This window comes from Artemia franciscana, chromosome 16, assembly GCF_032884065.1.
Source record: "Artemia franciscana chromosome 16, ASM3288406v1, whole genome shotgun sequence".
Classification (NCBI taxonomy): Eukaryota; Metazoa; Arthropoda; class Branchiopoda; order Anostraca; family Artemiidae; genus Artemia; species Artemia franciscana.
The window spans coordinates 34,994,109-35,006,697 of NC_088878.1; the positions used below are offsets into that span (position 1 = coordinate 34,994,109).

The 12,589-nt window shown below is 36.6% G+C and overlaps 1 protein-coding gene across 3 annotated transcripts in view; it reads left to right on the forward strand.

Annotated features, from left to right (window-relative positions):
• LOC136037384 (IWS1-like protein) overlaps positions 1-12,589 on the forward strand; it is a 438,978-nt gene that overhangs the window by 402,597 nt on the left and 23,792 nt on the right. For all 3 annotated transcript variants that reach the window (XM_065720114.1, XM_065720113.1, XM_065720112.1), the window contains exons 2-3: positions 3,049-3,194; positions 11,974-12,572. In XM_065720114.1, coding sequence (XP_065576186.1) covers positions 3,082-3,194; positions 11,974-12,572 — 712 coding nt within the window. In that variant the 5' untranslated portion in view covers positions 3,049-3,081. The remainder of the gene's footprint in view (positions 1-3,048; positions 3,195-11,973; positions 12,573-12,589) is intronic.

Consider the following 12,589-nt stretch of genomic DNA (forward strand, 5'->3'; position numbering starts at 1 on the left):
ATTAATATTGAAGCGCTTAGTTCAATGAGAGGGCCTTGCATCAAGACCATCAAATACTGTAATAACTAAATTTAGACTAATAAGTCAAAACAAAATTAATGCAAATTTTAGTTAAGTTTTATATATACTCTAGGCTCAGGCTCAGTAGTGCTTCTCAAATTTAGTTATATACTCTATGTATATAATGTATACTCTATGTATGCTCTAGGTATATGTATACTCTATGTATATATCTATGTATAGAGTATATACTTATATACTCTAGGCTCAGTAGTGCTTCTCAAATGTATTACGATAATGTGCAGGGTAACTGAGCCAAAGGCCGTATCCTGTGGAGGGGTTAGGGGGTTCTTTTTTTACCCTTCTAGGGTTATTTTTTTTTTCAAAACCACTTTCTAGAGTATACTTTAGGCTCTTGATTCGTTCCTATGAGTTTTATTCTCCCAACTCAACCAAATTAAAAAAAGCCTCCAATATAGAATTTTACTCAAAATTAGGTCCTTCCCTTGTATCCATGCCTATGTGCAGTCATGGATGACAACTTCTTGAAAATTTTATGTCAGGACAACGGAAAGGAAGAAGCAATAGGAAGAAGAAGAAGAAGAAAAAACTAACATTATCCATTATACAAGCTTATCATAATATTGTTATCCTATTTACGGGTGGAATATCATTTTAGTAGCTTTTAGGTTCATTGTTGCATTCACAACAGAACCTGGCCGGGTTTAATCGTTTTGATCTTCTGCCAAACCAATAATTTACTATAATAGAACTTCTTAAGTTCATTTTACATTAAATTTATGTAGTTTAGCGTATTTTAAATTTATTTTTATTGTCAAATATGTTTTTTATTAGATTCTATTGATTAATATTAATTCATTTATTTTAAAAATTATGGCTGTTTATTGCAGAGGCGCCATTTGGAGGTTCAGGGGTGGGCAAATGCCCACCCCAGATTTTCCAGGGGGCCAAGCTTCCACCACAAAGGGCCCTTTGCGTCCATAATAATCCATTATGTCCAACATAATCCATTCTGTCCAATTTATTTGAAATTTCTGCACGCCTATTAACCAAAGAGTGTAATTACTTGACAACCCTTGGGGTAATTATGCTATTTACTATTAATTATTGTAAACTTTGAAAGTAGGTAAGATACATTATAAAAATCTCGAGTTCTGTCAAATGCCCATTTTCTAGATGATTACGCGACACGAAGTGAGTCGGGGGGGGGGGGGCAAGATGGAGTTTATGCCCACCCCAAGATTTGTTCCAAATGGCGCCTCTGCTTTATTGTAGTAAAAATATTTTTCCGTGACCTACATCACAGACAAAGAGATTACAAACCTTGGGAGAACCCCCCACCCCAAACAGAAATACATGCAAGAGCCCTGGGCTGTTTTTGCAGCTTTACAGTTTAACATCAACGTTTTGTGTTTTCCTATAATATCATATGATTTGCCTTTTTTGTCAGCACCCTCCTCTCCATCTTCAGAAATAAATGCCTAAGCCTGGGCTGTGTGCAGCTTTGTAATTATGTGGTGACATCTTAATTTCTATGATTTCCTATAATATCATACGATTTGCCTTTTTATGAGCATCCCCCCAACCCCCGGAAATAAATGCATAAGCCCTGGGCTGTGTGCAGCTTTGCGATTATGTGGTGACATCTAAATTTTTATGATTTCCTATAATATCATATGATTTACCTATTTTATGAGCATCCCCACCCCCAACCGCCAGAAATAAATGCATAAGCCCTGGTCTGTGTGCAGCTTTGTGATTATGTGGTGACATCTAAATTTTTATGATTTCCTGTAATATTATGTGGTTTGCATTTTTATGAACATCCCCCCAAACCCCCGGAAGTAAATGCATAAGCTCTTGACTGTGTGCAGCTTTGAGATTGTGTGATAAATCATAATTTCTATTATTCCTTGTAATATCATACGATTCGCCTTTTTTATTAGCCCCCCCCCCCCTTAGACATAAATGCCTGAGCCCTGGGCTGTGTGCAACTTTGCAATTGTGTGGTGACATCTAAATTTTTATAATTTCCTATAACATCATGTGATTTGTCCTCTATATTATCACCCTCCTCCGAAACCTCCCCAAAAATGCCTGAACCCCCGACTGTATGCAGCTTTGCGATTATGTAATAACATCAAAAATTTTATGATTTTTTCTATCATACGATTTACCTTTTTTATTAGCTGCCCCACAAATTGAATTTCTTCATGTATAAATGTTTGAAGCAAATCTGGTATGCACATTATAAATAATTCATTACTATCGAATATAGATTTTTGGATTAAAAAAGACGATTTTTAAGTAAAATTTTTTGCAGATTAGACTCCTTTTACAAACTAATTTGTCTCAATTTCAGTATTAAGACGTTAACACTACTACATGAAAAGAGCGATTTAGTCGGGAGAGGGTTTAGACGGTTGTTTAATCTGAGCACACAGGTTTTTGGGGCATTTTAAAAATGGCGCGAATAAAAGTTTGTAAAAGTTATCTAGGTGATTCTAATGTTGTTAATAATATGCAAAAATAGCATTACGCTTCTAGTTTAAAACATTGAATACTTCCTATACATTTCATTTATTTAGATGAAACTATTCCATGTACGGTTTTAGACGTGGTTTCCCACATCTAACATTTCTATGGCATAGTTTTTAAATTGTGAACAGGGCTGGGTATCGCCCTCTCCCCATGCAGCTAACCACAGGGCACTCGTAGGTGTCCCTCTACCACTAATTTTTCACAATATGTTGCTTCATTACTAAGAAGCATATGCTTTTAAGTGCAGTGTACTTTACCATTTAAATGATATGTAGAAGTTTATATAAATGCAAGCATTGGAAATAAGCAAGGAATTCCCCCTCCCAAGGAAGTTAACTGTAAACTGAGAAAACATATTGCTGTTTTTATATTAGTACCATCTACATATTTTCCTTCGTTCAATGCAAATGGGGTTTTTATAGATATTAGTCAATCATTTTTAGAATTAAATTGAAATATTGCTTAATTAATGGGATTTAATTTCAGAGTCCTCAACAGTCGTTGTCAGGTGATGAAGAAATGAATTCACCAAGAGCTGTTTCACAATCACCTGAAAGGTCTGGTTCCAGACAATCAGTTCGATCGGGTACAAAATCACCTGCACAAAGAAGCTCATCACGAGACTCAGAAAGGTAGGCTTTCTGTTTCTTATGCTTAAAGCACCAACTACATAAAAACATTTTTGACCTCCCCATCCCCTGAACCTATCTTGTGTTTTTTATACCTGAATTCTGCGATTTTCAAAGATGTTTCTTTTCGTTGTTTAAACACTATGAAGTTTTTATGGCAGCAATTTTTAACCATTTCGGAAATATTAAATGCACTTTCAGCTGTCATTACTTAACAAATCTCCTCGTAGATAAAAACACTTACTCATAGACTCACTCATAGATAAACTCACACTTACTCACACTTACTCATAGATAAAAACACTCAGGGTAACCCGTTTCTAGATGCCTTTCAAAAGGTTTTCTTAACCATAATTTACTTTTTGATAAAGTTTTTTTTTATGAATTTCACATTAATCATTTTCTTGCAAGAAATATTGCTTCCTTGCTGTCAATAGTTTCAAAACAGTTACTCTTACATCACATTCCTTATTTTCTTGTAAGAATGTTGCTTCTTCATTGTCAATGCGTCTAATATAAAATATTTACCAGTTTTTTTTTGTGGCTTTCTCCAGAGAACTTAACTTGGCCCTGAACCGCTCTTCACTTATCTATTCACGTAGATTGATGATACGTCTGTTCGGGAAGTTTGCAAGAAAAATAGAGAAAACAGGTTCGCATCAAGTATTTTTGCTCGTGGGGGGTATTTTTTGCGGGGGAGGGGGTGTTAAAAAATGGCCCTGAACCGCTCCTCATTATTATTAATAGTATCAGTGTCAGTCCTACTTTATAAATGGATGTAGATTGATGATACGTCTGTTCGGGAAGTTCGCAAGAAAAATATAGAAAGCAGGTTCGCATCAAGTATTTTTGCTTGTGGGGGGCATTTTTGCGGGGGAGGGGGTGTTAAAAAATGGCCCTGAACCGCTCCTCATTATGATTAATAGTATCAGTATCAGTCCTACTTTATAAATGGATGTAGATTGATGATACGTCTGTTCGGGAAGTTCGCAAGAAAAATATAGAAAGCAGGTTCGCATCAAGTATTTTTGCTTGTGGGGGGCATTTTTGCGGGGGAGGGGGTGTTAAAAAATGGCCCTGAACCGCTCCTCATTATGATTAATAGTATCAGTATCAGTCCTACTTTATAAATGGATGTAGATTGATGATACGTCTGTTCGGGAAGTTCGCAAGAAAAATATAGAAAGCAGGTTCGCATCAAGTATTTTTGCTTGTGGGGGGCATTTTTGCGGGGGAGGGGGTGTTAAAAAATGGCCCTGAACCGCTCCTCATTATGATTAATAGTATCAGTATCAGTCCTACTTTATAAATGGATGTAGATTGATGATACGTCTGTTCGGGAAGTTCGCAAGAAAAATATAGAAAGCAGGTTCGCATCAAGTATTTTTGCTTGTGGGGGGCATTTTTGCGGGGGAGGGGGTGTTAAAAAATGGCCCTGAACCGCTCCTCATTATGATTAATAGTATCAGTATCAGTCCTACTTTATAAATGGATGTAGATTGATGATACGTCTGTTCGGGAAGTTCGCAAGAAAAATATAGAAAGCAGGTTCGCATCAAGTATTTTTGCTTGTGGGGGGCATTTTTGCGGGGGAGGGGGTGTTAAAAAATGGCCCTGAACCGCTCCTCATTATTATTAATAGTATCAGTATCAGTCCTACTTTATAAATGGATGTAGATTGATGATACGTCTGTTCGGGAAGTTCGCAAGAAAAATATAGAAAGCAGGTTCGCATCAAGTATTTTTGCTTGTGGGGGGCATTTTTGCGGGGGAGGGGGTGTTAAAAAATGGCCCTGAACCGCTCTTCATTATTATTAATAGTATCAATATCAGTCCTACTTTATAAATGGATGTAGATTGATGATACGTCTGTTCGGGAAGTTCGCAAGAAAAATATAGAAAGCAGGTTCGCATCAAATATTTTTGATTGTGGGGGGTATTTTTTGCGGGGGAGGGGGTGTTAAAAAATGGCCCTGAACCGCTCCTCATTATTATTAATAGTATCAGTATCAGTCTTACCTTATAAATGGATGTAGATTGATGATACGTCTGTTCGGGAAGTTCGCAAGAAAAATATAGAAAGCAGGTTCGCATCAAGTATTTTTGCTCGTGGAGGGTATTTTTTGCGGGGGAGGGGGTGTTAAAAAATGGCCCTGAACCGCTCCTCATTATTATTAATAGTATCAGTATCAGTCCTACTTTATAAATGGATGTAGATTGATGATACGTCTGTTCGGGAAGTTCGCAAGAAAAATATAGAAAGCAGGTTCGCATCAAGTATTTTTGCTTGTGGGGGGCATTTTTGCGGGGGAGGGGGTGTTAAAAAATGGCCCTGAACCGCTCTTCATTATTATTAATAGTATCAATATCAGTCCTACTTTATAAATGGATGTAGATTGATGATACGTCTGTTCGGGAAGTTCGCAAGAAAAATATAGAAAGCAGGTTCGCATCAAATATTTTTGATTGTGGGGGGTATTTTTTGCGGGGGAGGGGGTGTTAAAAAATGGCCCTGAACCGCTCCTCATTATTATTAATAGTATCAGTATCAGTCTTACCTTATAAATGGATGTAGATTGATGATACGTCTGTTCGGGAAGTTCGCAAGAAAAATATAGAAAGCAGGTTCGCATCAAGTATTTTTGCTTGTGGGGGGCATTTTTGCGGGGGAGGGGGTGTTAAAAAATGGCCCTGAACCGCTCCTCATTATGATTAATAGTATCAGTATCAGTCCTACTTTATAAATGGATGTAGATTGATGATACGTCTGTTCGGGAAGTTCGCAAGAAAAATATAGAAAGCAGGTTCGCATCAAGTATTTTTGCTTGTGGGGGGCATTTTTGCGGGGGAGGGGGTGTTAAAAAATGGCCCTGAACCGCTCTTCATTATTATTAATAGTATCAATATCAGTCCTACTTTATAAATGGATGTAGATTGATGATACGTCTGTTCGGGAAGTTCGCAAGAAAAATATAGAAAGCAGGTTCGCATCAAATATTTTTGATTGTGGGGGGTATTTTTTGCGGGGGAGGGGGTGTTAAAAAATGGCCCTGAACCGCTCCTCATTATTATTAATAGTATCAGTATCAGTCTTACCTTATAAATGGATGTAGATTGATGATACGTCTGTTCGGGAAGTTCGCAAGAAAAATATAGAAAGCAGGTTCGCATCAAGTATTTTTGCTCGTGGAGGGTATTTTTTGCGGGGGAGGGGGTGTTAAAAAATGGCCCTGAACCGCTCCTCATTATTATTAATAGTATCAGTATCAGTCCTACTTTATAAATGCATGTAGATTGATGATACGTCTGTTCGGGAAGTTCGCAAGAAAAATATAGAAAGCAGGTTCGCATCAAGTATTTTTGCTTGTGGGGGGCATTTTTGCGGGGGAGGGGGTGTTAAAAAATGGCCCTGAACCGCTCTTCATTATTATTAATAGTATCAATATCAGTCCTACTTTATAAATGGATGTAGATTGATGATACGTCTGTTCGGGAAGTTCGCAAGAAAAATATAGAAAGCAGGTTCGCATCAAATATTTTTGATTGTGGGGGGTATTTTTTGCGGGGGAGGGGGTGTTAAAAAATGGCCCTGAACCGCTCCTCATTATTATTAATAGTATCAGTATCAGTCTTACCTTATAAATGGATGTAGATTGATGATACGTCTGTTCGGGAAGTTCGCAAGAAAAATATAGAAAGCAGACTCGCATCAAGTATTTTTGCTCGTGGGGGGTATTTTTTGCGGGGGAGGGGGTGTTAAAAAATGGCCCTGAACCGCTCCTCATTATTATTAATAGTATCAGTATTAGTCCTACTTTATAAATGGATGTAGATTGATGATACGTCTGTTCGGGAAGTTCGCAAGAAAAATATAGAAAGCAGGTTCGCATCAAGTATTTTTGCTTGTGGGGGGTATTTTTTGCGGGGGAGGGGGTGTTTAAAAATGGCCCTGAACCGCTCCTCATTATTATTAATAGTATCAGTATCAGTCTTACCTTATAAATGGATATAGATTGATGATACGTCTGTTCGGGAAGTTTGCAAGAAAAATAGAGAAAGCAGGGTCGTATCAAGAATTTTTTTTTGGGGGGGCACTTTTTGCGGGGGATGGGGCGTTAAAAAAATCTTATCAAAAATTAGTTTGTGTGCATTTTGCTATGTTTTTACGGTTTAAACCCCCTAACCCCCCACCCCTGGTTACAGCCTCCGTAGAAAGCTCTTCATTTGAGACTGCTGATAAAGTTTCCAGTAAAGCTTCTTTTAACACCATGGCAGTTAATAAGAATCCAGCCTCAGTTAACATTTTTAATTTCTTTAATAGTTCTCCTTCTTTTAGTGTACCTTTTTATATCTAAGATATTGATTATTTTGATTATTTTCATCTTTTTTCATCCTTTATAAGTTGTCAATAACCTAATGTATACTTATTTATTATATATTATTTGTATCATATTACTTGCTATTATAAGTTATTAATGTATTAAAATGATAATAATAATAAATAATAAGTAATATAATGCAAATAATGTGTGATAAATAAGTTTACATTTCGTTATTGATAGCTTATAAAGGATAAAAAAAGATGAAATAAACAACATCTTACATATAGAAGGTAAAAAATATATGAAGACCTATTAAAAAAATTAATTTAAAAAACATTTTCCACAAGACAAGTTTTTCAAAGAAAATTAAATAGCTCTACTAAGCCAAGAATGAGCAAAAATTAAGTCAAATAATCTTCAAAGCGTAAAACTATCACAAATCACTATCAATAAATAAACCAAGCTCAAAGCGAACAGAACCCCTATACCTTCTCAAGACTAGAACACAAATTGCGCTTTACTGAGAAAAAACAATAAACAAATGTCTGTGGATTGTCAATTTAATTGACATATACTGATATTTGTTCGTTAAGATTTTGATTGTTTTTTTATTTTTGAAAGTAAGAAAGGTGAAAACATTTGAAACGCATTTTGTTTTCAATAAAGCGTATATTGTGTTCTGGTCTTGAAAAGGCATGGTGGTTATCAGCCCTACTCATGTTAATTTTTGCTTGTTTTGAGTTTGAGTCGGCTATTTGTTGTAATTTCTGTTCCTTTTAAGTTTCATTTATTTATTGATATTGAATTGTGGTAGTGAGTGGTGTGGTAGTGTGGTATATAATATCAATAAATGTGGTAGATATTGTGGTAGTTTTACGCTTGAAAGATTGTTTGACTTGATTTTTGTTCGTTCTTGGCTTAATGGAGCTCTTTACTTTTCTATGAAAAACTTCTCTTGTTGAAAAAGTTTTTAAAATTAATATCTGTTCTTTTTTTGGGTTTGGAGAATTTGGGTATGGGTTTGGAGAATTTGGGTATGGGTTTTGAGAATTTGGGTATGGGTTTGGAGAATGAATGTGCTTGAGAGAAGCTGTGCTTGGACGGCTGCTTACCCTCCAGTATCTTGTTACTCTTAAAAAGGGTACCAGCCACTCGCACTGTAATTGGAGTGCAAGGGGGAGGGCTTCCCCTTTCATATATCTAGTAAAAGGTTTTAAGCAAGCGAAAACATTTAAAATGTATTGTGTATTCAGTAAAGTGTAAATTCTGTTCTGATCTTGAGAAGGTATGGGGTTTGTCAAAGGCGTAATTTCAAGTTCTTTCAACTACGCTGAACAAAATGGCTAGTGGCTATCTCAAAATTATGATTAGATGTGTTTTGGGAATCGATTGGCGGGGAAAGGGGGGGGGGCTTGTTGCCTCCAATCACTTTTAATAAGAAGGACACTAGTCCTTTCAATTCTCAATCGAATGAACCTTTTTTGAAGTTTTTACGACAAGAAATGACCATGTCAAAATGTCTTACAGATACATTTCGGGAAAATATGAGGTGTGGGGGGTATCCATCCTCCAGTCACTCTGAATCTTACAAAGGGCTCTTGAACTACTGATTTCCCAATGGCCCCCATCCAAAGTTTATACGACCACCCTTTCTATATATACCTTATATGCCCCCAGGCCTTTACTTACAACTCTTGCCCTAAGGGCTTAGGGGGTGTCATTCTCAAAGGCATAATTTTTGGACCTTTCAATTAGATTGAACAAAATGACGATCTCAAAATTTTGATTGGGTATGTTTGGGAAAACGGTGGGTGTGAGAGGGGGGTTTGTTGTCATCCAATCACTTTTGACTATTTAAAAGGGCGCCGGTCTTTTCAATTTCAAATCGAATAAGCTGTTTTGAAGTTTCTGCGACAACAAAGGGCCATCTAAGAATTTTTGTGTGATGCATTTCGGGAAAACCCGAGGTGTGGGGGTGGGGCATCCACCCTCTGAACACTCTGAATCTTAAAAAGGACACTAGCTATTCTGATTACCGATCCAATGAGCCCCCTCCGAAGTTTATACAAACTAAAAGTGTGAACTGAGGGTCCATTTTTATTAACTGTTTGGCATTTGTTATCATTGTATTACTTATTAATATTATACTTATTATTTATTTTATTGCATATAATACAAAACCTTTAATTAAGAGTAATTAAATTTGATTGAGCCCTGTTCTCAGACTAGTCGGTTTCATTTACCCTGGGAGAGGAAACTCATTTTTACCTATAAGGGATACGCAAAGAAACTAAATTTATCACCTTTATTTGTAAATTTGAGAAAAATGTCAGAAGCTGCTTTTTGAGTTAAAAATGCATTCATAAAGTGACCCACGAGTTAAGAAAAATCACCAACCAACCAAAGTCACAATTTTCTGTATCTCTTATAAATTGTTAAACTGAAAAAGTAAGTTTTTTTCAACTGAAAGCAATGACCGACATAAAAATGTAAAATAAAAAGAAATTAATCCGTGTATGAGGGGACTATCCCTTCCACAACTCTCGCTCTTTACGCTAAGGTCTTAAAGTTTCTTTTAAAAATAATTCTCATTCAAATTCAATGACCCTTGTATTTCTTGAATCGTTCTTAAAGAATTGGAACAAAAAGTCGAGCTTAAGTTTTAAGTTTTAAGAATGAGCAAGGGGTAGCTCCCCTCTTATACCATTACCACGTTACGTTCGTTGCTACAAAGTGTTTGAAATGAAGTACAGTTTATCCCATAAAACGTTCTATAGTTATCTTTAATGAATTGTATGCTTTGCGGCTTATTTCAAATTTTGCAAAGTTGTTTTAAAAATGATCATTTAAAAGGCTGAATTGCTTGAACAGGTTAGCAAGGATGAATTTTCCAAGGGGAATGGCAAATAAAATTGAGACAAGGGGAAAAAAGGAATAGTAGGTCAGTTGGAACCTTTGAATGAATATTTGGTTCAATTTGACACGACTAATCACAAGCTCTAATGACTGAATTTGTGTCTTTAGCAATCAACACAATTAATAGATACATAAAATATTGTATACTGTCAAAATCACCTCATGGTAAGAAGAAAACCTGTGATCAACTGTGGTACATGAAAACTATTGACAAGAGTTTTTGTTTGGCATATTCCTGTATGTAGAAGTGTTCTCTATCATGTCTTAAGGTGACATAATTTTTATCTCCATAAGCATAGAATTTACCTGAGGGTGTCAGATTTACCATAGACTAAGAGGGTAAGTTTAACCTCCCTGAGATGGGTTACTTTGGTGCAGTAACTCACAGAAACAACTAAACTTGCAAACTTTTTGGGTTGTAATTCAATCCTTATTTTACTGGACAATGCAATTTAAGGTAAGGTAAAGAATATTACTAGCATGACCAGGAGCAATCTCAAATAGTTTTTATTGCACCAGCAACTACAAAATAATTTTGGGACCAAATTAAGCTGAAAATTTTTTGTAAGGGATCAGACTTACCTAAGTTTACCCTAGTTTTAGTCTATATTCAGGCAATAGGTAGAGGAAGTAGGGCTTTTGGTAAATTTGGGTTTTAAATAGAGTAGGTTTAAAATAGTAGTAGGGCTTTTGGTCATTGCAGCTCTGCAATGACACTACCATTTTTTACCTTTGAAAATTTGGTTTTAAATAGAAGTAATATACTTTTATAACAGTTTTTTTGTAAATTTTGTCGAAAGTGAAACAGTTCAAAATAGGGATTAAACCTTTTATTGACATCGAACAGATATAAAATTGTTTAACTGGATATTTCGAACACATATACAGTGTTCATCATCAGCAGTAAAACAGTTTTACTGCTGATGATGAACACTGTATATGTGTTCGAAATATCCAGTTAAATAATTCTATTTCTGTTCATTGTCAATTAAAAGGTTTAATCCCTATTTTGAACTGTTTTACTTTCGTCATGGAAAGGCAGTGTGGTCTTCGAAGTTATCTAAATTTTGTCTGACACCTGAGACTGCAAGGTTTCTCAGAACTTGGGCTCTGCAGAAGACCCTGAAGGGTGCATGCGAAAAGGTTAAAAATTGTATAAGATTGGTACGCCCATGTCAGTAAAAGAGATGATTTTTGCTAAAGGTTAGCAATTTTTAAGGAGAGAAATGCTGAGAGCGTTTGCTTAATGTAGTTAGTGTAACAAAATGGATCGAACAGTCAAATTCTTTAAAATATTTCATTGTTTGGTTGAAAGGAGAGCGTTTTTTTAAAAAGTAGAGGAGTTAATAAGGAGAAAGCTGTCCTAAAAACTTACTAGTTTATACAACTATCTTGAACGAAGGTGAAACCTTGGTCAAACAACAGAGTTTTGAGATCATTATAGCGTCTAGAATCATTTTCGGAATTGCATGGAATAACAATATACAAAAATAAAACAAATGCTTTTGTTTTAATCACAAATTAAAGTTGATTTGTTTTTCTAGAAGTGGCAGCAAGTCAGTCCAGTCAAGTCGTTCAAGGAGTGGCTCACACAGATCAAAGTCTGATAGTCGTTCACCTTCTCCTGGCGGAAATAGAAGTGTATCCCGCGGCTCTAGCCGTTCTAGATCACGCTCTGGGTCAAGATCAGTATCCCCACGAGGCCCCTTTCCAAATGGTTCTGCAAAAAGTAGGAGTGGCTCCCCAGTAGATCGAAGCAGATCTAGAAGTCGAAGCGGCTCTCCAACAAGCAAAAGTGGTTCACCAGTGAATCGTGGCCGATCTAGAAGTCGAACTGGTTCACCTAGGAGCAGAAGTGGGTCGCCAATGAGTCGTAGTAAATCCAGAAGTCGAAGTGGTTCGCGTAGAAGCAGAAGCGGGTCGCCAGTGAGTCGTAGCAAATCCAGAAGTCGAAGTGGCTCACCTAGAAGCAGAAGCGGGTCGCCAGTGAGTCCTAGTAAATCTAGAAGTCGAAGTGGATCACCAAGAGACAAAAGTGGCTCTCCCAAACAAAGACATAGAAGTGCTTCTGCAAGCTCTAGTCGATCACGCTCAAGATCAAGGTCCCGATCTCGTTCACGATCAAGATCGCGCTCTCGTTCAGGTATCTATGGTTTTGTT